Source organism: Haliotis asinina, chromosome 13 (assembly GCF_037392515.1).
Source record: "Haliotis asinina isolate JCU_RB_2024 chromosome 13, JCU_Hal_asi_v2, whole genome shotgun sequence".
Classification (NCBI taxonomy): Eukaryota; Metazoa; Mollusca; class Gastropoda; order Lepetellida; family Haliotidae; genus Haliotis; species Haliotis asinina.
The window spans coordinates 13,434,979-13,460,798 of record NC_090292.1 but is presented as its reverse complement, the minus strand read 5'-3'; the positions used below and the strand labels follow the sequence as shown (position 1 = coordinate 13,460,798).

General features: G+C 39.1%; 1 protein-coding gene across 2 annotated transcripts in view; it reads right to left on the bottom strand.

Moving 5' to 3' along the window:
• Positions 1-25,820, bottom strand: part of LOC137260059 (helicase-like transcription factor) — a 76,147-nt gene that overhangs the window by 31,721 nt on the left and 18,606 nt on the right. For both annotated transcript variants that reach the window (XM_067797749.1, XM_067797750.1), the window contains exons 4-14: positions 19,240-19,528; positions 18,926-19,000; positions 18,522-18,687; positions 17,403-17,533; positions 15,570-15,909; positions 9,172-9,277; positions 8,402-8,697; positions 6,821-6,871; positions 6,082-6,179; positions 4,229-4,372; positions 1,692-1,827 (exon numbers count right to left, since the gene is read on the bottom strand). In XM_067797749.1, coding sequence (XP_067653850.1) covers positions 1,692-1,827; positions 4,229-4,372; positions 6,082-6,179; positions 6,821-6,871; positions 8,402-8,697; positions 9,172-9,277; positions 15,570-15,909; positions 17,403-17,533; positions 18,522-18,687; positions 18,926-19,000; positions 19,240-19,528 — 1,832 coding nt within the window. The remainder of the gene's footprint in view (positions 1-1,691; positions 1,828-4,228; positions 4,373-6,081; positions 6,180-6,820; positions 6,872-8,401; positions 8,698-9,171; positions 9,278-15,569; positions 15,910-17,402; positions 17,534-18,521; positions 18,688-18,925; positions 19,001-19,239; positions 19,529-25,820) is intronic.

The window sequence follows — 25,820 nt, the reverse complement described above, 5'->3', positions numbered from 1 at the left end:
AAAAGACATCGTGACACTGTCAGATTCTTGGAACTCCTAGAAGCCTTTGATTAATTTCAACATGTTGGTGAACCAACCCATGTCAAAAACCACACCTTGGATCTTGTCATCACGAGAAACAATGAACAAGATATTAGAAATGCATGCATGGATCATTCTGTAGTGACTGATCACTCTACAATCACAGCTACTGCCAGTTTCAGAGTGCCCAAGAGACCAACATGCCAAATATCGTATCGGAAATGTAAAAACATTGATTTGACAGACTAAATCACCACTGCTCAGATCATGATGAAAGCTATGAACATTACAAAAAGAATATTCGTAACATTGTTCAAAGGAATGCACCAGTATCTACCTGTGTGGTAACCATTCATACCAGGGAGGCATGGTATAACAATGAAACTCGAACAGCCAAGTGATTTTGTCGGAAGCGATCCAGTTGCCTGACCATTCACAGACAGATGCACTTCTCGGCACTCAACGACCTCCCAGCTCTGGTTGAACAAGCAAAACTGAGCTACTTTGACAACATTATCAAGAATGCTCAAGGTGAAAAGGATGCCTAAATAAGCATCAAAAGGATTTCAAATAGACTCCTATTCAAGTCAGCGTCTCAGACATTTCCTAGTGAATACACAGACGAGAACCTAGCAACATCTTTCTCTGAATTCTTCTCAGACAAACTAAGCAGTATACGTGAAAATCTGGAACTATCAGCAGCATCAGTTTCCCAAAACAACCACATCACTGATAATGTCCAGACACTAGAAGAGATGTCCAACTTTCACATTACCACTGACAATGAAGTCAATGTCTGACACTGACGGGTAATCATGAAGAGTCCTACAAAATCATGCTCACTGGGTCCTATGCCAACACGGCTCCTGAAGGAGTGCATTGATGAAGTTGTTCCCATGATTACACACATGGTCAATGAATCGCTCCAACAGTCCACTGTTCCGTGGGCAATGAAGTTTGCTCTGATCACACCACTAATCAAGGAGCCTCACCTTGACTCTCAGATCAAGAGGACAAAATTTTCTCAGTATCCCCAAACCAAACAAAACACGCTTTGGCCACCGCAGCTTCTCCAGAGCAGCCTCTGTTCTCTGGAACAGCCTTCCACAAGAATCAGAGCCATCACAGAACTAACTACTTTTCAGTTGAAGTTGAAAGCCCACCTTTTCGCCGAAACATATTGTTAATCTTTATGCTGCCTCCAAAAGCGCTTCTCAGCAGTTCATAAACTGGAAACTAGCGCTATAGAAAGATCTAGTTATTATTATTATTTTATTATTGTGGGTACACATTTTCTGCTGGGTGAACAGACAGTCTTCAATAAACCCATGTGCCCTAGGTGAGATCACATGTCATTATTGTGCAGAACAGAAGTCCCAGAATATTTAAGAAATGTGTCAATTTGCCAAACAGTCTCCCATCCCAGGACTCTCTGAGACAAATGTTGCTTGAGTTTGACACAGCTGAATTTTTAACTCATTAACCCATCTGGCACCCACCCACCCAAAAACAGCCCAAACAACATAAATAATCTCTCAAACTCAAATTGTCCACTGCGTTTGAATCTAGTAACCATTTCAGTTCAGGATGGGAAATGCTTTTACTCAATCTTGAGTTCCATCATGGCCTTGGTCTGTTGTCTTTCTGTGTGTGTCAGCTCTTCCACTTACCTGTCAGTACCCATCTCCGCTGGGCCTTGAGTTCCATCACAGCCTTGGTCTGTTGGGCCTTGGGGTTCCGAATGACATGACCTTCGTCCAGCACCACCCTCAGCCAGTCCACCTTGTGTAGAGGTCGCTCTTTGGTCTGAAACATTTGTCTGGTTGAAGGCTTCTGCAGCTGATTGACTGATTGACTGATTGATTGATTGATCGATCGATTGATTGAGCAGGCGAGTTTGGTCCAGTGCTTTTTAATCATTTCATATTTTGATGAAGGTCTTTGATATTTAACAACTTTTGTCAGATTTCTTAAAATTTATGATTAAATATAATCAATGCTGAAAGTACAGACCATTAGAACCCTATACCTTCAAAATCATGGAGGATTAAAACCAATTTGTTTAATAGCAATTTCTATAATTTCATGAGTGTGATGATTCAGTACAAATTCTTGGACCGATGTCAAGTAAAACGAGAGTACAAGAACCAAACCATCACACTGAAAAAACAAAAGAAGTTCAAAAAGTGTTTCTTGATAATGTATTTCTGACCTTCCAAAATACCCCTCAGAGAAGTTGCGGTTAATGACACATTTAAAATCTACTAGATGCCTGTCACTCATGTGAATATCATTGCAAAGAAAACACATTGCTGTAAGATGGCACAGGTCAGTGTTCGCGTTAAAGAGACTTGTGTTTTTCACGCAAAAATAAAATAAAAACACATAAAAACATTTTGCATGCATGTTTTTAACTCATAGATTCTGATCTACTTACTTCTGAAAAGTACCTTAAAACACCAACATATAGAACAACAATAAATTTTGAAATGATTCAGGACTGAAGTTTCACATACAAAAGATTTGGACAACAAATTCACAGTTTTATTTCTACACACAGTCATACTAAACCTACCACAAACACAGATAGATGAATTTACATATTGATGATCGTTAACATTCTTCCTACTTCTGAATAATGATCCTTTTAACCTGCCATAATAAACGAATACATATATTTATCAAGAACTGCAAACTGGTAAGAAAAACAAACCGAAAGCCATACACACCTAAATTTTGATTAGGGACCTAAATATAAAAGAATATAAATGCCTTATCGGGATTCCAAGATGCTTCCAACCATGCAGGGTGATGGAGGAGACAGTGACAAGCATGGCATGTCATGTGACTGATTAGGGTGCCAAAGGATAAAGGGAGGCTACTCACGGGTGAGTCTGACTGTACTTTCTCTTCAAGAAGGGAACTTTAACAGATTTCAAGTGAACCAGAGGAGGAGATAACTCTGATCCTATAAACCATCCGAACTACATTTATTCATACAATGAATTATACATACTTAAAACAATTATTCAAACTCTGCAAAAATCTCCATCTGAGTGGTTGGCTACTCCATCGAAAATTATACACACTTCAAACAAGAGTCATCAGAAGATGACATATCCCCCCAGCCCGCACATGTTTGAAAGGACAAATCATCTGACAGTTACTCATTGTTTTCTTAGACTAATTTTGAATTGTCTCCATGGAAGTCATGAAAATTATAAATGGCATCTATCCGTAATCAGCAAGGTCACAATTTCAAGATCTGTCTCATATATCTGCCAAGATCTGTTGAAAGATATGAAATGGTTTTCGAGTTGTGCTCTGGGAAAGAAAAACAGCACTCCATTTTGAGACTAAGTCTCGAAACATTTCAGTTGAAATCAAGAAAATAATAGATCACAAAAACTTTTAAAAACCAAAAGGCTCCACTTTGGGGTCTGCCAAAAAATGAAAATGGAAATACCAAAATGCACCACTATAAGTTCTGATTGATATATCTACCATGTTTTGAAGAAAAATATTGAACGGTTTTTGAGTTCTGCTCCAGAAACAAAGCACATCCCTCCATTTTGAGACTATGTTCGAGAAGTTTCCATGGAAGTCAAGAAAATAAGAAATCACTAAAACCTGGAAATAGCAAAAGGCACCACTTTAGGTTCCGATTGATATATCTACCAAGTTTTGCAGAAAAACATTGAATGGATTTTGAGTTCTGCTCCGGAAATGAAGCCCATCCCTCCATTTTGAGACTAAGTCCAAAATGTTTCCATGGAAACCAAGAAAATAAGAAATCACAAAAACCTGTACATAGTGAAAGGGCACCACTTCAGCTTCTGACTGATATATCTACCAAGATTTGCAGAAAAATATTGAACAGTTTTTGAGTTCTGCTCCGGAAACGAAGCCCACCCCACCATAAGACTAACACCAAAATGTTCCATGGAAAAACAAAAAATATATAAATGCCCAAAATCTGTAAATAGCAAAAGGCACAACCATAGGCTGAGATTACTATATCTATCAAGTTTGGTCTAAAAATATTGAATGGTTTCTGAGCTATGCTCTGGAAACAAAATGATTACAGACGAATGGACGGACGGACGGACGGACAAGGCCTCGACTATATCCTCCCCCATTACATGCCGGGGAGATAACAATTATTCAAACTCAGTGATAATCTCCATCTGAATGGGTGGCGCCTCACCTTGGCATCTGCACTTAGAGTGGAATAAGTGGTCAGCACAACATCCTGCCGTGCCAGGATGCTGACATCCTTGGTGCGACTTCCGCCATAGTAAGTATAGATCTCCAGGTTCACACAGTCGTGTAGGTGCTCCTCAAACTGGTCCTGCACAAAAGAGTGAGTGAGTGAGTGAGTGAGTGAGTGAGTGAGTGAGTGAGTGAGTGAGTGAGTGAGTGAGTGAGTGAGTGAGTGAGTGAGTGAGTGAGTGAGTGAGTGAGTTTAGTTTAGTTTTATGCTATTTAAGCAGTATCACGGAATTCAGTTGAATTGCGAGCAAACCTTCACTGTTGTGACCACTATCTTTGTTGACACTGGCAAGGGAGGTAATAAAATTACTGGGCCGACGGTAGATACATCCAGGGTATAGTGGAGACTTATCGGAACATATGACCTGGACGTATCAAGGATGCCATGTGGGGAATCGACTCCGGGTGCTCAGCATGACGAGCAAATGCTTTAACAATTTTGTTTCACACCATCTTTATCATGTTGGCTTGGCCAACTAGGAATTCCAACCTGTCTTCTACATAACCTACAGTTCAAAAGTGATATTATCTTAAGAGTGTTTGAGTAATAAGTGCATGTTAGTGTCCAGGGACCTGGAGCACCCTTCTGGTTTGTTACAGAACCGTTTTATCATGTACATCAAGGGAGCAAACTCTTGGTCCCTTCCCATTACATAAGACCTGCACTTGTACAAAGATCACTTTCTATATTGGACACATAGCCTAATCCTATTCGGAAACGTGACTAGTTGTCCCAGACCACTGATCAAAATAACGGCCTGCCCGACTGCCCATGTCCAGTAAATTTTGAGTCGGGCTGCCTGGAAATTCTCTCCACCAGCCCGATTGTCTGGCTGAAAATTTTAAGGTTGACCTACTGTCAGTTCGCTCTCAGGACGACCGTTCCATTTTAATTGTCATGTTATATTTTGATTTAAGAAAGATGAATGAAAGCTACGAGCACATTCCATGATTATACATTGACACCTCTTCAGCCAGTGAAGATAGCAAAACTGGCTGGCTTGGTAAGCTACGCTATGGTTTGATATCTGTAGAAACATGGTTAAATAAGAACCAATCAAAGAGAGGGTTACTTAAAGGTGGGCAGGCATCTTTCAAGATGGGCAGGCAACATTTATTGGCCACCAGCCCGGCTGTCAGGTTGAGTTGAAAAAGTATTTCAATCACTGTTCCAGATACAAGAAAGTCATCAACACTGTTGCTATTGATTAAATCACTGCTACATGGCACTGCCAAACTAAATCACACTGCCTTTGATTCTGCACAGCAAATCTGTTCCATACAGTTATTGTAACACATATGGATTATATTTGTAAACATAGTTAATTTTAGTACTGAATAGATAATTGAATGGCTGGTTGTTTGTTTCACAGCAAGTTCATTAACAAGCTTCATTTGACTAACAGTTTCAACATAGGAATCAATGCGAAACCAACCAAACACGATTCACAAACCAGTTACTGAGCACCAACAGGGGGAAGACAGTGAGAGCTGACGTATCACCAGTTATTGAGAACCGACAGGGAGCAAACACTCACTGCTCATCTGTTATTTACTGAGCACCGACGGGGCAGACCGACAGAGTTGACCTATCACTAGCTACGGAGCACCGACAGGGGGCAAATAATCAAAGATGACTTACCACAGTCACTGATCACTGACAGGGAATAAATGATCGTAGTTAACTTACCAGCCAGTTAATGTGCACCAACAGGGTCAAATGATGACAGTTGACTTACTACCAGCGACTGAGCACCGACAGGGAATAAATGATCAGAGTTAACTTACCAGCCAGTTACTGAGCACTGACAGGGGGCAGATGATGAGAGTTGCCCGAGCTCCATCTGTGTGAGTCCTCCCTGTGGTCATATCACAGTTGCTGAGCCCTGACAAGTGAGATTTAGAATCAAACAGTATATTGTGGAACAAAGCCTGAATTTGTGCTGAATAACTTAAATTGGATTGCAGAGATGCCAACCCTATTTTGGGCCTAACTGGTAAAGGATGTCAAAAAGTATGATGTAGACCTCAAAACTGTAATACTTCTGATTGCTTTCGACTTAAGGCATGTTTTCACAAAAGGAATATTCTAGACAGAAATGCATGTCACCACCAATCATTCTGAAACTCCATGCATCAAAACATACTGGTCGGGTGACACAAGATACTCTAATTCCTTAAAAATTCATTGGAATGAGTGTGATTCCAAGAATAAGCGATTTGTATTGGTGTAACGCCTTTTCTTAACCCCTACATTAGTGCCTTACTAAACACCTCCTTGTAAAATTTGTTCCCACTTCATTCGTTTTCCTAAAACCCGTAGAAAAGCGTAATTTTCACAAATTAAACATAATGGCACAAGTAATTGGTCAAAATTGTAATAAGTATGCCAAAAGAGTAAGGGTTGGCAACTCTGGGTCTGTTTCAACAATCCTGAGCTTCTAGAGATCAAATCTGACCTTCCCACTTTACCATGAGCACCTGTATAAAGTCATTTCAGGACAAACATGGCCAACATCTACATTACCTGCTTCATTCCACTTGAATGGAACCTGGACATCTGGGAGTTCATCATCACCTTAAACACAGTTCATCATCACCTTACACACAGTCCATCATCACCTTTAACATCACCTTCAACACAGTCCATCATCACCTTTAACACAGTTAATCATCAACTTCAACACAGTCCATCATCACCTTAAACACAGTTCATCATCACCTTAACACAGTCCATCATCACCTTTAACATCACAATAAACACAGTCCATCATCACCTTAACCACAGTTCATCATCACCTTAAACACAGTTCATCATCACCTTAACACAGTCCATCATCACCTTTAGCACAGTCCATCATCACCTTTAACATCATCTTTTACACAGTTCATCATCATCTTAAACACAGTCCATCACCTTAAGCAGTCCATCATCACCTTTAACACTGTTCATCATCACCTTAAACAGAGTTCATCATCACCTTTAGCACAGTCCATCATCACCTTTAACATCACCTTCAGCTCAGTCCATCATCACCTTTGACATCACAATAAACACAGTCCATCATCACCTTAAACACAGTCCATCATCACCTTTAACACAGTCCATCATCACCTTAAAAACAGTTCATCATCCCCTTACACATAGTCCATCATCACCTTAAACACAGTTCATCATCACCTTTAACATCACCTTAAACACAGTCCATCATCACTCTTAACACAGTCCATCATCACCTTTAGCACAGTCCATCATCACTTTTAAAATCACCTTTAATGCAGTCCATCATCAACTTAAACACAGTCCATCATCACCTTAAATACAGTCCATCATCACCTCAAACACAGTTCATCATCACCTTTAACATCACCTTTAATGCAGTCCATCATCACCTTAAACACAGTCCATCATCACCTTAAAAACAGCCCATCATCACCTTAAACAGTTCATCATCACCTTAAACACAGTCCATCATCATCTTAAACATCACCTATAACACAGGCCATCATCACCCTTAACACCATCACTGCCTTCAACATAGTTCATTTTCATCTACAACAGTTCATGATCACCTATAACACAGTTCATCATCACCTTTAACAGTTAATGACCTATAACAGTTCACCATCACCTATAACAGTTTATCATCACCTACAGCATACAGTTCATCACATAACAAATAGTTATAACAGTTCGTTTTATCACCGTATAAAAATACAGTTTATAATGTCCTATAACACACTGTTCATCATCACTTATAACACACAGTTCAACATCACCTTTAACACACTGTTCATCAGCACCTATAACAGTTCATCATTTCCTATTTATTACCCATGCTCTTAGTAAATAACAGTTGGAATCTGAATTTATTTATGTTTTCTATTCATGAACATAAACCAGTTCAAGAAAGAGTTTGCTGAGTAACTGAGTGAACAAACTGTGCATGATTGAGCTTTTTACATGTTGACTGACAATGATATAGCTACAAGACAACTGGTAGTGGCAAACTTGACTAGACTTGATAATGCCAGTATACTCATGGGAGGTAGTCAACGTGTTAAATAAATGCACACTGTCACCAATACAACATCAGATGAAACCTACTTGAGTCTGTGTCCGACTCGTCAGGGATATACACTTCTCCATCTTGGGTGCTACTTGGCATTTCGAGATCCGGAAGTTCATCCATGTCCAGACGAGGTAGAGGTGGACAGCTGCTTTCCCGTACCTTGCCCTTACTCTTCCCCTTTCCTTTCCCTCCTGTCCATGTGGCTCCCTTTCCACGACCTCTCCCATGACCTTGACCTGTTCCCTGATCTATCATCTCTTCGTTGACCTTCTCACATGCTACATCTTCATCTGTGTCACTGAATGTGTACCTGGCTGGCTTTTTGGCACACCTAAAATGATCAAAATGAACAAACTGAACTGCTGATCACTAAATACCACGGATGGCAACAGGTGAAATGGATTTTAGTGGAAAATCAGCTGGGTATCTGGGGGTCATAGGCCCCCAACTGGGTCTAGGAACCACTGATTTGTGCTTAAATCCACGTAGTTCTGTGGAATCATTTGCCATCCCAATTGCCCAAACAACAGACAATAATCATCTGCTCATCATTCTAGCTGTGAAGATCCGGGAAAGAATTGGTCTTCAGTAACCCATGCCTGTCTATTAATGGTATCGTGTTGTCAGGCTCACTGACTTTGTTGCGGCCATATAGCAAGAACACAGATTAGTGCAGGATTAAACAAACAAACAAAATCAAGCTCAAGTTTAATGAGCTCCTGAAGTACTAAATATTCCACAAAATCCAAACAACCAATCTGTCATAGGTAATTACACTGGTCATGTGACGTTTAAATCCATTTACCTCCTAGGTCGGGCCGACTTGGAATCTCTCTTTACTTCGAAATCCACCTCTGGCAGATAGTTGGCATCAACCTCCTTCAGTGAAGCAGAGTTCTCTACCACAAGTCCTACAGAAATACAGCATTTCCCCAGATAAAAAATAGTGTGCCCTCTACAAATGAATCTGTCAAGAAATGTATAACTGCACATCTTCATTGACAGAAAATCTGAATCATCAACATTATTAAAAAGGGCTCTAGATAATTATTTTAACTCAGGGATACTTCACTCCTCAACATTACTACTGTTTCCTGCTATCTGAAACAGTTTTCCTTTAAAAAAAACAGAGGATTAATTTACATGCTGCATGGTCTTACTACTGTTTCCTGCTATCTGAAACAGTTTCCCTTTAAAAAAAACAGAGGATTAATTTACATGCTGCATGGTCTTACTACTGTTTCCTGCTATCTGAAACAGTTTTCCTTTAAAAAAAACAGAGGATTAATTTACATGCTGCATGGTCTTACTACTGTTTCCTGCTATCTGAAACAGTTTCCCTTTAAAAAAAACAGAGGATTAATTTACATGCTGCATGGTCTTACTACTGTTTCCTGCTATCTGAAACAGTTTCCCTTTAAAAAAAACAGAGGATTAATTTACATGCTGCATGGTCTTACTACTGTTTCCTGCTATCTGAAACAGTTTCCCTTTGAAAAAAACAGAGGATTAATTTACATGCTGCATGGTCTTACTACTGTTTCCTGCTATCTGAAACAGTTTTCCTTTAAAAAAAACAGAGGATTAATTTACATGCTGCATGGTCTTACTACTGTTTCCTGCTATCTGAAACAGTTTCCCTTTAAAAAAAACAGAGGATTAATTTACATGCTGCATGGTCTTACTACTGTTTCCTGCTATCTGAAACAGTTTCCCTTTAAAAAAAACAGAGGATTAATTTACATGCTGCATGGTCTTACTACTGTTTCCTGCTATCTGAAACAGTTTCCCTTTAAAAAAAACAGAGGATTAATTTACATGCTGCATGGTCTTACTACTGTTTCCTGCTATCTGAAACAGTTTCCCTTTAAAAAAAACAGAGGATTAATTTACATGCTGCATGGTCTTACTACTGTTTCCTGCTATCTGAAACAGTTTTCCTTTAAAAAAAACAGAGGATTAATTTACATGCTGCATGGTCTTACTACTGTTTCCTGCTATCTGAAACAGTTTTCCTTTAAAAAAAACAGAGGATTAATTTACATGCTGCATGGTCTTACTACTGTTTCCTGCTATCTGAAACAGTTTTCCTTTAAAAAAAACAGAGGATTAATTTACATGCTGCATGGTCTTACTACTGTTTCCTGCTATCTGAAACAGTTTTCCTTTAAAAAAACAGAGGATTAATTTACATGCTGCATGGTCTTACTACTGTTTCCTGCTATCTGAAACAGTTTTCCTTTAAAAAAAACAGAGGATTAATTTACATGCTGCATGGTCTTACTACTGTTTCCTGCTATCTGAAACAGTTTTCCTTTAAAAAAAACAGAGGATTAATTTACATGCTGCATGGTCTTACTACTGTTTCCTGCTATCTGAAACAGTTTTCCTTTAAAAAAAACAGAGGATTAATTTACATGCTGCATGGTCTTACTACTGTTTCCTGCTATCTGAAACAGTTTTCCTTTAAAAAAACAGAGGATTAATTTACATGCTGCATGGTCTTACTACTGTTTCCTGCTATCTGAAACAGTTTTCCTTTAAAAAAAACAGAGGATTAATTTACATGTTGCATGGTCTTACTACTGTTTCCTGCTATCTGAAACAGTTTTCCTTTAAAAAAAACAGAGGATTAATTTACATGCTGTATGGTCTTACTACTGTTTCCTGCTATCTGAAACAGTTTTCCTTTAAAAAAAACAGAGGATTAATTTACATGCTGCATGGTCTTACTACTGTTTCCTGCTATCTGAAACAGTTTCCCTTTAAAAAAAACAGAGGATTAATTTACATGCTGCATGGTCTTACTACTGTTTCCTGCTATCTGAAACAGTTTTCCTTTAAAAAAAACAGAGGATTAATTTACATGCTGTATGGTCTTACTACTGTTTCCTGCTATCTGAAACAGTTTTCCTTTAAAAAAAACAGAGGATTAATTTACATGTTGCATGGTCTTACTACTGTTTCCTGCTATCTGAAACAGTTTTCCTTTAAAAAAAACAGAGGATTAATTTACATGCTGCATGGTCTTACTACTGTTTCCTGCTATCTGAAACAGTTTTCCTTTAAAAAAAACAGAGGATTAATTTACATGCTGTATGGTCTTACTACTGTTTCCTGCTATCTGAAACAGTTTCCCTTTAAAAAAAACAGAGGATTAATTTACATGCTGCATGGTCTTACTACTGTTTCCTGCTATCTGAAACAGTTTTCCTTTAAAAAAAACAGAGGATTAATTTACATGCTGCATGGTCTTACTACTGTTTCCTGCTATCTGAAACAGTTTTCCTTTAAAAAAAACAGAGGATTAATTTACATGTTGCATGGTCTTACTACTGTTTCCTGCTATCTGAAACAGTTTCCCTTTAAAAAAAACAGAGGATTAATTTACATGCTGCATGGTCTTACTACTGTTTCCTGCTATCTGAAACAGTTTCCCTTTAAAAAAAACAGAGGATTAATTTACATGCTGCATGGTCTTACTACTGTTTCCTGCTATCTGAAACAGTTTCCCTTTAAAAAAAACAGAGGATTAATTTACATGCTGCATGGTCTTACTACTGTTTCCTGCTATCTGAAACAGTTTCCCTTTAAAAAAAACAGAGGATTAATTTACATGCTGCATGGTCTTACTACTGTTTCCTGCTATCTGAAACAGTTTTCCTTTAAAAAAAACAGAGGATTAATTTACATGTTGCATGGTCTTACTACTGTTTCCTGCTATCTGAAACAGTTTTCCTTTAAAAAAAACAGAGGATTAATTTACATGCTGCATGGTCTTACTACTGTTTCCTGCTATCTGAAACAGTTTCCCTTTAAAAAAAACAGAGGATTAATTTACATGCTGCATGGTCTTACTACTGTTTCCTGCTATCTGAAACAGTTTTCCTTTAAAAAAAACAGAGGATTAATTTACATGCTGCATGGTCTTACTACTGTTTCCTGCTATCTGAAACAGTTTCCCTTTAAAAAAACTCAACAAGTTTTCCTTGGTTAGTCATTCTCACTGCAGACAACAGGAGATAAATGACAATCAACGTTGATATATTGCACATTTTCCTACGCTGGCTTAAGACCATCACATAATGTGCAATAGCCCTAAAGCTGTCTTATTATTGATACTGACCAGAAATGTTGTGACGGCATTGCTAATTAAGTGCAAGTTTTCAAACAAATCTTGAACTGAATGTGAATCAAGAACATTAAAGACAAAACTTGACTTCACTTCAATACACACAACCAACACTCTTTGAGATCTGAAATCGAGTTGTCTTTCACTCACTGAAGTGACTTTTTGATTGCATATCTGAATTACCCATGCATAATTTATACAGATCTACATTGTATCTGGGTAACTGACTAAAATCATCTCATTGCATGTTGCGTCAAGATGCCATTTATTTTCTGGTAAGACACTAAGATCAGAGCTCTGTAATTTGTCAATCCACTACTGTCAGAAATGTGTCCAAGTAATAACATTAACCCTTAGGATACAGAGGATGGCCTTAACCCTTAGGATACAGAGGATGGCATTAACCCTTAGGATACATAGGATGGCATTCAGACCAAAAATGTGTCTGTGAACATCCCATGGAAAGCAAAAACTTACAGACTCATGTATGATTACACGATGCCATTTAGGAAGCGGTCAAATGCAACATATGTCATATTTGGGATTTCACACTTATCAGAGGGGTACAAAAAGTACACAGTCTAAACTACCAGTTGTCCGACTTTCATTTTTGTGGAAGTCGCGGTGGCTGAGCAGGTTAGGCGGCTGACTTTGTGTGCTGGCGATTAGGTGCCCGACTCTGAGGGTGTGGGTTCAAATCCCGAATGGGACTCAACCAAAAAAGTACTAGAATTTGTACTTTACTGAGGAAGTGAAATCCCAAATATGACATATGCTGCAGACTCATGTACATGGTCAAAAAACATGATCGTAAATCCCTAGAAATGGAGGCCAAGCTGCTTTATAATTAGAAGGTAGTGAAGAATTAGTGAGGTACTAGATGTAAACATGCACAGCATTTATCCCACAGGTCTCGATTTAAGAGATGTTGATCTACTTGCACCAAGTGCAATCTAAAATAATGACCTAGCTGCACCAGGCAAATTCCACTTGCAACACAGTGTGTCAAAACATCAGAGGTTGTGCATTTAAACAAATTTCCATGATGCAGTACACATGAAACCATAGCAACACAGAGACACAGCTGAACATAGCAGAGATGTGTCTCGACTAGAATCTGGTTTCAGTGCCACATCTATTCAAAGTTTAGAAGAAAATCAGCTGACACATTTATGCTTATAGTTAGTGTTTCCTCCAGACCACAAAAAGGGCAGGGTGAAGTTTCTACAGAAAAGGGCACGCTAGTTTGAAAAGGGCACAAACCACAATAAAAACCAAACCAAAATGATCAGATTGGGCCTCATGTATTATTAACCTACAGTCTCCTTTGCCTTTTTCTCAGGAAGCTTTTCACAACAGCTTTTCCAAGTCGGTGTCAATGTGGCTGTCAGTGTTCAGGCTGATCATAAGATGCTTGTTACAATTGCTGACTTTCAGTCTGTTCCTGTGCTCTGTCACAACTAGCAAGTACCAGGCAGGGTGCAGTAAAAAGGGGCAGGGCACCAGAAAAAGGGCAAGGAGTAGCGCCCTTCTAAAATGCTCTGGGGGAAACACTTATAGTGTTAGATTTAGTGTCTATCTATTTCTCAAAAAATGGCTTGCACCATGTGCAAGTTATACTCATTACTAGATTGCACTTCATAATAGTACGATCCAACAATGTAAGTAACAAAGCACTGAATCAAGCCCTGTCACTGACCCAATGGTCCAACACTGATAAATCCTCTAACACAGCTTCCTTAGTTAAACTGGAAAAGGTGATAGGTGATGGAAATATGAGGTGAACTATTCTTTGTTTGCAAGCTTTCGCCATGTTTCCATCTAAAGTGTTGATAGTGTTGGCCAAATAATGAGCACTTATTTCACCTCCATAGCCGAGAGCTGCAGATTACTTTTGGGGTCATTGAGTACTCGCGTCATCTAAATTGGGTATAGGAATTTACCTTTGAGTATTCAAATAAATTGTACCCACCTCACTCAAACTCAATTTGATATTTATATATTTTGATATACGTATATCAGAAAAAATCAGAAAAAAAAAACCAAGGTGCCAAGTGCTTAAATAGAACCTCTCGATATACCGCAATTAAAATAATTTGTGTGCACGCATGTAAGATCAAATTTATTGAATAATTACAAAACTTCAAGTATAAGTTACGTAATAGACGTAATATACGGAATTGAATTTTCCCATAAAAATATGCATAATTTATGCAAATCCACAGCTTATCTCTACCTCTGTGGACCAGTTCACATGATTCTGTACATATGCCATTGCAGTGAGAGATACACTTCAGGGGGGAAAAATTAATGTTTATTTCTAATCTGGGACAATAAATCATTTAAACATGGCTGTGGCGACCACAAAATTTCTGAGTCTCGTGCTGGGATTGGAACGACAGACCTGAGTCCCATGCTGGGATTCAAACGACAGACCTGAGTCCCGTGCTCGGACTGGACCTGAGTCCTGTGCCGGGATTCGAATGACGGACCTGAGTCCCGTGCTGGGATTCGAACAATGGACCTGAGTCCCGTGCTGGGATTCGAAAGACGGACCTTCTGATCAGAATTCGGATGCCTTGTCCACATGACCAAAGAGGTTAATCCCGTCAGCAAAGTGACAAGGTAAGGATGTCATCTGGGGGATGTCCTGTTACATAGCTATGTGCAAAGCAAAAATGGAAGAAAACTTTCAAATAACTCTTCAGGAAAGAGTAACACTTCAGAAGCTTTTCAGTCTCAATGGATCAAAAACAAACTAGATCATATGATACAAGTTGTATGCTTCTCTCGAAGGACGTAATATTGTCTGATGTACTCCTTTTTCAACCAGTTTCACCCGAGCTGGTACAATCGTTTACCACACAGCTTCTCGTGGAGAGTTTGGCAGTTACCATGGCAATGGGTAGTATTTTTTTCCAGTTGTCCGTCTTGGGAGGAGTGACACAACACTTGCTAAATTGCCATTGACCAATGAAATTATAGCATTTTACATGAAAGCAAGATAATTTTATTCATATTATACCAAGTTCCATTTACTGTAAACATTTACGCAAAGGGAAAAATATTACCTTTCCATAGGTCAAGGTCACTTTGACCTTGAACACTTCTGGTCTTGCTGTCATAGTCCTCACTTTTCATCTGGAATGACCTTCCTTCCCCTGAAACCTCCACAAAACTGGAGTCCTGTTTCAGCTGAAGTCTGAACGGAAGCTTGGCCTTCTCTTCTTTAACGCTGCAAGGCCCATCTTCTCCACTCTGAGAGTTTTCCTTTTGGTCATCCAGAGAATCAATCTCCGCCTCCAAGGCTCGGATTTTTTCAAATGGGCAAGCGGTCTCCTCTGTTGCCTGATCTTTTCCTCCTCTGTTCAACTCATCAGCTAGAGATTGTTTTCTTTTCCTTTTGTGAGCCTGAAAAAAAACACAATGCATGTGAGGTCTTGGGTAGTCATGGTGATGGTTGCTGGTTTGTTGCTAAACACCAGCACTCAGCAAAATTACAGCTATGTGACATCAATCTGTAAATAATGGCATGTGGACCAGACAATCCAGTGATCAACAGCATGAGCATCAATCTACACTACTGGGAACTGATGACATGTGTCACCCAAGTCAGTGAGCCAAACAGCCCGTTTCAGATACTTAGAGGTCTTATGACAAGGATGGGTTACTAATCATTGATTCCAACCTTGATCTTCACTGGTCTTGGAGACAGAGTGGGTTCTACATGAGCATAACTTCGTCAACAATTCAGTTCCAGTGGAATTGGTACTGCACCAGCTAAAACTTCTACAGAGCTTTGTATTAATGAATATGACTGTTACTAAGCCAAATTTTGAGGACCAAAAATGCAGTCTGTAGACAGGGATCAGCTTATTGACAGGTTACACTTGCGTCAAATTTTATTTCTGGTGGTAAGAAACGACACTGTATCGCTTTGCATAAACTAACCGCACAGTTAAGCAGACTTTTAGTGCTTCATCTTCGGGGTAGCTTAGCTTTATGCCACACTCAGCAATATTCCAGCTTTCGCCACAGTCTTTATTTACTTATCAATTTATGTTGGACAGTACTAAACAGAATACTATACTTGCTTTTGTGAAAAGAACAGTTTTATTTAAGTCGTGAAAGAGTTAGTATCAAACACGCTTTTGCTTGTTTGATACCAAATCATTAACTCGCTTAATAAAAATGGTATCAGTGTTCGCAGTAGGTTTTGTAATAGTGCATACAGAAATGAAAACATAAGTATGTAGTCCAAATCTTTTGCACATGAAATTTTCAAAACAACTCGGAATCATTTCATAATTTCTTAGTTTTATGTATATGTTGCTATTTATATAAACAATCCAGTGATCAACATCATGAGCATCGGTCTACACAAATGGGGCATGACGATATGCGATATGACAGTGTGTGAATCAGTGAGTCAGACCACCTGATCTCGATGATGTTACCAATGATGATGATGAGCACTGATGTAACAAAGTAAGGAACGACAAAGAAAGGAGTAATTCTTGTTTATTCGGCTTGGAAGCCAGGGTGGCTGGAAGCAGCCCTGTCATCTCTCTCCGCTCCTCTGCTTTCTGCCTGGTCACCTCCCTCCCCCTCGGTCAGTCTTAATGGCTCAGCCATCTGCAGCCCCCCACGTTGTATGAATCGCTGGGCACATGCCATAATTGTCGGCGTTGATTCCCCATGGATTAACTCATTATTGGTCACAGGTAGTGTTCATCCATAAAAGTGTCATTGCCGACATGGCGGATTACTGCTGTATGTTGACACACTTGGGGCTTACGTGGACTGACCTGGGACTGACCAGGGGGAGGTGACTAGCCACTATGTTACACTGTGTGCATATGACAATCAAACACTCACTGTCATCATTAACATCTGTCCCTTACCTTTATGTGTCTGGATGCACGCACTCTCCCTGGGACTGGTTGAGCTAGAGGCTGCTTGTCCACAAAGTTGGTTAGAATCAGTGAGATAATCTCTAGAGTCTTGCCCAGGCCCATGTCATCGGCTAGAATACCTACAGAGGGACAGCAAAATCAGATTATCCCCAATAATCAGGTCATTGTCCCAACATAAGTCAACTCATTTGGTTCAATATTTAACCTACTTGAAATATTTCAACAGCAACAGGCCTGCAAATCTTCTTTGGTATTAAAAAGTATAAAAACAGCCAAGATTCACAATGATGGGATTAACAAAGAATAGCTTCTAAGGCTGCAAAGAATAAACTGTATGGCAAATATTACGTGTACATATTATATGTTCGTTAGCAAAATTGACCGTTCGGATACAAAAACCAAACATTCGGATATACAGCGTAAATTGTCACTAGAAAGGTTTTTTTGTGAAGAATGTTCGGAAACTGAGGTATCCAGATATCTGAAGTTCGGATATACCAGGTCTGACTGTATCATGAATTTTGGGTACCGAATACGAATAATTATTCACGAATACAAGACTTAGATTGATGCACAATATGTAAACCCCATTTTCACTCTTATTTGTTGTAGCATTACCTAGTGACCTGACATGACAGACAAATCTGGTATGTAATAGACTAGTTGTGATAGTCCACAGTACCATGTGCAGCCATTGACAACTAACATGATTTGCACTACTGCAAGGCTAGTACATATTTCACTCTTGCATAAGTAATCAAGTAACACATACGCCATTAAAAAAATGTAAATATTCATTCACGTTTGGTACTGGTGACCATGAATAATGAATTGTATTCATGAAGGGCTACGGTTCGATTCGCCAAACATGTGAGAGTAACGTCACTGCCTTAACATCTTCTGCACGAAAAATGACATGAACAAACAAGACTCCACAAAACGTTAGAAATTGTCCTGAAGCTTAGAACACCAAAGTAAAGGGTAACAAATAGTGCTGGCCGTAATGGACTGTTTGTTACCTACCATGGATTCCATGATCTGAGACTTAATCAAAGACATTGTTTATGATACACATTTATCAACATAACACTAGGACAGGTCGATCACCTCCTCTGATGCTCTTCGGTTGGTTGCTGGAGGTGGACATAGTGAGACTGTTGAAGTAGCCATTTTTCCGCTTCTCCCAGAATGGCGGCAGGTTGTTGGCGTTCTCACGGGAAATGAGCCAGTTGAGCCCCTGCTTCTGATGAGGATACAGCTCAGACTTGATGGCCTTGAGAAAAGGTTCATAGCTCTTGTTTATTGACAGTTAAAGCAAAAGGATAGGTGGGTTTTAGTACGATATGTTTTACAAATATACAGTAGTGAATAAGAATATTTATTTATGAATGTTGTGATGGGACTACTTCAAATACAATTTTGCAACTCACTTGGAAAAAACAAAAAGCTAGTTCTACGTAAATAAACCATTCTCCTCAACATAATTTGATGGGATGTCTTTGCTGCCCTACCTGTGCTGGGGACATCATGGTCGTCTTGTCATCCTCTTGGAGAGACTCAAACAGCTTGTCAAGCTCGTTCTTCACCTACAGCATGGAATAGGCATACATAAGAAAACTTGATTTGACCATCCTGAATCAGGAGAGTCAACTAGCCTATATCGAGGCCAATATTGCTCATCACGTCACACACTGGTTCAATTCCACACATGGCAACGATCTGTGAAGCCCCTTTCTGGAGTCGCCTGCCTTGACATTGCTGGAATATTGCTAAAAGTAATCTACACTCACTGAGTCTCCTATTATACAAATGGTTTGTCCTTTACCTCCGCTGGAGACAGGAACTGGCGATGAGTGACAACATGGCTGTAGTCATAGCTGGGTCCCGCAATGCTGAATGCGGCCATGTTGGGTCCGGCCATGCGGAATCCGACCATTCTGTTTCCGGCTATGCTTGTTTCTGCCTCTCTGGATGGCACGCCGGCGGAAGTGACCTTCATGAACAGGCCATGTGACCGCAAGACGTCCACTGCCCGCTGTTTATTCTCTGGCTGGCCCCACAGTGTCAGGTCGACGGTCATCTTGTACATGTTTGTTGCTCCGTAAGGAACCACACTGAAACAGGAGATGTTCTGATTAACTGAAATAGTAAACATAGGTCGCAGTGATCACATGACCAAGCAGTCTATCACATTTTCTCATAATCAAACACAGATTTTGGACCTACAGTGGACTCTGTGAAAACAGGTATCTGTCCAGTCCGGCAAGTTGTCAACACCAGCATAAAGTCTCAGTTCTGCATGTGGCTTGTACATTTATCATCACCTCTACATTCCGGCATGTTGTCTAAACTGGATTATTTCTTCAGTCCAAATGAGTACCGGTTTAGGCAGCTTCCACTGTATTCTTACAGTCTTTAAACACCTGACATTGTACCATAAGTTCAAAGGTGTTGGGGTCTGAAACCTTGTTTTATTCTTAGAAAACATACTTTACTGACTGAAAAGTCATGGCTGAATATTTCTTACCAACTCCAGGAAGTTTATGTTCATGATATGTTAGTCATCACTTCAAAGTATCAAGTTGCATCATGCTATACTCACCTGAAATAACAATCTGGATAGAAAATCTTAAGCATGACGCTAACCAACTTTGAGATTTCAGCCAAGTCCCAACACTACAGGAGATGGTCGAGAGTACAAGGGTACAAGAAACTTGCTTGTAAGTATGAAAGGTCACAACCACATGGTTTTATCTGGGTACCTGCTTCAGACGCAGGTCCTCAGATAACTTTCCTGAGGGTTGGTGTACTTACCTCTCATATTACAAGTGCTCAGAATTTTGACAGAGAACTGACATATATTTGTGTGAGCGAACTGGTGATGTGGTTTGTTATTCATAACATAAAGCAACCTTTCAGCTGTTGAACTTTCGATATGATAGACATGCACAGGTACATACATGAAATTTCATATTAAGTCGTATGTCATTGATTTATAGCCATACATTACAGCCGTAAGCCCTTTACCTGTCCTGGACACAAGTCCACAAGTTTACGGCATTTTAGTTTCCAGGTTTCTGACATGTGGTATATGTAAAACTTGCCATGTCTGGGATTACACTTTCTTAGTGAAGCACAGATTCTAGTACTTTGCTTGTGTTGAGACCCATACAGGATTCAAACTCAAAGCCTCTAAGTCCGGCATCCAATCGCCAGTCAATCGTCTTGCCCAAAGCACACACCATTGGCAGCACTTCGGTGGGTGGGTTAGACGGATGTGCTGGTGAGTAGATGCCTGTCTGACGGTGTGGGTTCAAAACACTGGATTCAGCTAATAGTAGCAATAGAATTTGTAGTTTACTGACTGTAATCACAAATATAACAGGTGTTACATAGGACAAGTTCCTAATTGTGCATTCATCAACATGTGTCAGAGTTAGCAGTGCCATGATACAGGTGCCTCACCATGCGATACCTATCTCGATACGGAGATCACTATACAATATGTATCTCAATACATTGGTACCTCATAGCATTAATTTCGAACCATGCACCTGTCATACACTGTACATGTGCTAATCAGTGCGGAGCAGTTATGTGGGACATTTAGTGGGCTCAATTTAAGAGATGATAACCAACTTGCACTAGGTGCTAAGATAAAAGCCTAGTTGCACCAGCCAAATTCCAGTTGCAACGTAGTGTGCTAAAACATCAGAGGTTTCCGATCACTTAATAACCATACAGCAACACAGCAACACAGCTGTTCCTTGTTTACAAGAGCTGTCATCAATGAGACATGACCATGAATAGCAGTGTCTAAATTACTTTTCAGATGAAGTTGGCCCTGGGCCCATGGCTAATTAAACTAGTGGGACATTTGCCATTGCAGTTGGGTCATCAGAAAAAACAAGGGAGGCAATGTATAAACCTAGTGTGTCTGAACACAGAGACATGTTTTACTGATGGTGACTAAATTTCAAATAGAAGCGAACACAGCATGAGTGAGTGAGTGAGTGAGTTAGGAGATAAACATACTGTGTTGGGAAATCAGAGGTATCTAACGAAACTATAATAGCTCTAAATTTGATTTAAAACCGAACACGTAGCGTGAGGTCTTAAATACAAAATTTAGAGCTATTATAATTTTGTTATATACCACTGATTTTCCAACACAATACGTTTCTCGCCATTCTACAATTACCGTGTTATTCAGATTTTAAACTGATACTTAACGTGTTGGAAAATCAGAGGTATATAACGTGATTATATACCTCTGGATGACTTAGATTAACCAATCACAATCTTGTATTTACTGAAGTCATGGGAGAATTAATATTTAACATCACATCAGCAATATTACAGCCATATCGTGACAAGAACGATTAATTATAAAAATACAAACGAATTAATAGTACATACATTGTAAAAACCTGTCAACGAAGGACAGTAAACTACCTAGAATATCACTGAGTAAAGATTAAAACTAGTGATTAGACCTAAAACTATGTTTCTATAGAGGACAATACAACATAAAAATGAGATATTGGTTGCCGACAACTGAAACATGCAGCATGACGTTACAACTGAAATATTTAGTTGTCATTGATTCAGTAAAGCATGTCTCTGATTTTCAAACACATTAGATATATCTATTCTACCATGACACATTTAAAACAGAATTTCCTTGCTCTGTGGAAGATACTGAGTAATTCGGAACGGGATGCGAGACAAATGGAATGTGTTTGTGAAGGGAGTGGTTGGTGCTGTTTATATCTCTTTAATATTTCAACGTAAAAAAAATATTCTGTCCAAAGAATACCAACTACTGTTTATTCAATGCAATCATGGAATACCTAAGAGATTGGTTTTCATGATCCAAACGTCACACAACCAAAACCAGCCTATTCGATTGTGTGCCGTATTTCCCATGGCCACACTACAACGGAATCATCTGACCTACTCATTTTCTTGTAAGTAGAGTTATGCAATAGTTGCAAATGGTGGTTGAGCCAGAGTTTACATATTGCAAAAGTTTGAATTTTAAGTGACAGACGAAACTACTTGACTGTGGAATCAGAACCCTGCAGAATCGAAGAATAGATCCTTTTCCGATTGATCTACAACCTGTATCTCATCTAAGACTGTTGATTGTAATGATCAGAGAGTGCAGATGATGATTTGACGGACTTGCCTCCATCCCGGCATGCGACCAATGAGTGACAGTGCTGCTTTAAGATTGTGTACATGCGACTAACTTGGGATTCATTGGAGCACTGTTTTCATCATTTGAAACTGGATTGTGGCCAAGCTCTTTCCAAAGTGTATAAACATAACAGTGACAGCCTTGTGGCAAAGAGCATACCTCTAGTGGTTCAATTGTTTTACATGTACTTTGTGAACAATGCACAACCGGACATGATGTTGTACGAGTTCCATAAATTCAGTGTTTCACAAGACCATTATCTTGCAAATTTCCCATTCTAAACGAAAACAAATATACCATTTACTAAGCAGGTATACGTTTACTGACCTTTTCCTACACATTTTGTATAGGAGGATGTATTTTTACAAGGCTTCCAGATTTTAATGTTAAATATTGTTAATGTTCGGGGCTGTGTCTTGTTATTGAGTTTGATAATAATCATAATAACATGACAGAGAGGATAATTATTAGTTGTTTAGGAAAAATCATATAACTGTATTTTTTGAATTTCAGTAATTTCCACTGCGTCTATTGCATTCATATTTCACGCAAGTGATCCGTACACGTGTCGTATGATCAATATTAAATACTGTTGTCAACACCAAACAATACCTGTTTTCACACAAACTGAATTGTGATTTAAAAGAGTGCATCTGATACCCTCAAACAGGAACATGGTCAATACCCCCATTAAAGGATCTTAATATCGCCACCGTATACTTACTTATACATGAAACGTTCCTGAATATGGACGAAGAGAACACAAACACCAATGAAATTGACAAACAAACGTTTTTAACTCATAGACTGTGTAACATGTGTTTTCCTGTTTCTTCATTGGGTCTGGTATCACAGCACAAGCTTAAGGTCTGCACATTCATATTTCGTAAGGTCTGTGTTGTTGTTTTTGTTGTTGTTTTCTGTTATTTTCACTCTTCACATGGGATAAATATTTAAAATCACAAAGTATGAAAGATTACTTTTAATAGTATCAGTTATAATTTAATTACTGCATTTTAAAAAGAAATAGATTTGTCAAATGATATTTAAATAGATTAATTAGGAGATACATGAACTGTGTTTGGCATATAGATGCATGCTTGACCGAATGGATAGTCTCCAAATTTTAGTTGAAGTGGAATGTGTAACGGAAAAAAATGATCATTTACCAGGTAGGAAAATGTCTACTAATGTTTTGGTGCACATCTTGTACAGATAGCTCAAGTCAAGCTCAAGTAGAGTGTCAGTGTTGTAGATATATGTGTACCGTGAAGTGCCGTGTAATCAGAAGCATTTTCAATCAAAAAATTTTGAACTGCCTCTGTGGAAATTTCCACATTGTTCTGATCTGCCATCATTATGGTCAAAAGGAAGTAGTTCTCACAATAAGACTTGCTAATGCACGGTGAAGCAGCCTTAAAAAATCAGAGGGGCGTCAATCCAGAATTGTTGTCTGATTTTTCTGAACAACCAATAAGAATCAAGTGTTTTCTTGATTCGTGGTAGAACAGCTGTTCACTTGTATCAATTAAACCATTAATTTAAACACTATTGATTTGGCCATAAGTTATTATCTTCTTTGTCTTATTTAATTTTGAGTTAGTAAAAACAGGAAATATTTACAGTCACTTTGGTAATACTGGGCACAAGGTAACTTTGTTCACATCTTTTGAAACAGTTTTCTCCATTGAAAATTAACAAGACTGTCCTCAAAAGTGACTGAAACACTGAATTCTGGATCCTTCAAAAGCTAAAAACTGTCTTCCCCAATCTTTAAATTCTCAATGAAGGGACAACATAATTCTTTCAAAAGATTCATCAAAGTTGGATGTTTTTGAATCGACAAGGCTTCCTTTACCATCCAAAGAACTACTTTAACACAGTGAGTTGCTGATTTTCATTCTAACAAAGCACATTTTTACAGCCATTTTCATTTGTCCCTTCAATAATTCAACTAATTTTGGTCAGCACTCTCAGCATGTCTCATGAGCATGGACGTAGGGATACTATCAGTTCCATCAGTGAGTGAGTGAGTTTAGTTTTCTGCAGCACTCAGGAATATTCCAGCTAAATGGCGGCAGTCCGTAAATAATCGAGCCTGGATCAGACAATCCAGTGATCAACAGCATGATCATCGATCTGTGCAATTGGGAACCGATGACGTATCAACCAAGTCAGCGAGTCTGACCACCCGATCGTGTTAGTTGCCTCTTACGACATTTTACCCTACATTTTGTTTCGATACCTGCTCACTGTCTTTTCCACTTCAGTTACCACCCTTTGATACAGACCTGGGAAATACTTAGGCAAGGGGTGTCACTCCAAAAGTATAACAAAAGAGCATAACTTGACCGGGTGTAAAATTGGAGTCAACTTTGTGTGCAGATTCTCTCCGTGTTGTCACAACCCCATGTGTACAGTATGCAACCATGTACACCTAAAAGAACCCACGAATCCATTGGTATATGACCAGATGGTGGCCACATGAATATGTGCAAACACCTGGGACTATGAATCCCAGTCCACCCAGATGTAAATTGGATACCTTGTTAGCTGTAGGAGGAGAGAGAGCCACAATATACTCGGTGCGCCTAGTGGCAGCAAGAGTTGTATACTCCCCTGGGAGTTGAGATTGATACAATGTGACGTTGAAATTGACATCCAATGATCGAGGGAAACAAATATCAGCACACTGAGCAAGCATCGATACGTGCGCTATATAAATATATAATAATAACAATATGCTCCATATCATAAGCTCCATGCTTTGATTTAAGCACTGCAGTAGATGAGGGAAAGCGTGAACAGCGCAGAAGTGACTAAAAATGCCAACTGATTGCACGAAATTGTGAAACAAGTTCAAGATATTAAATAGTTTGAATAGATATGTTTTTAAATGAATGTTACAAGTCAAAGTACTTTTATAGCGTGCCAATCAGACCCACCTGAGGAACAATGCATTATGTTTAGCATTTAGCAATGTCATAAGGGCGCTGTCTCAACTAGAATCTGGTTTCGGAGATACATCTATTCAAAGTTTAGAAGAAAAATGAACTGACATGTTTATGCTTACCATGTTAGATTTATTGTTAGTTTACTTCTCAAAAATTGACTCTCACCTTGTGTAAGTTAGACTCATGACTGGGTTGCATTTTCTAATAATGGGTTGCACCAGTGCAAGAAACAATGCTATTCATGGACAG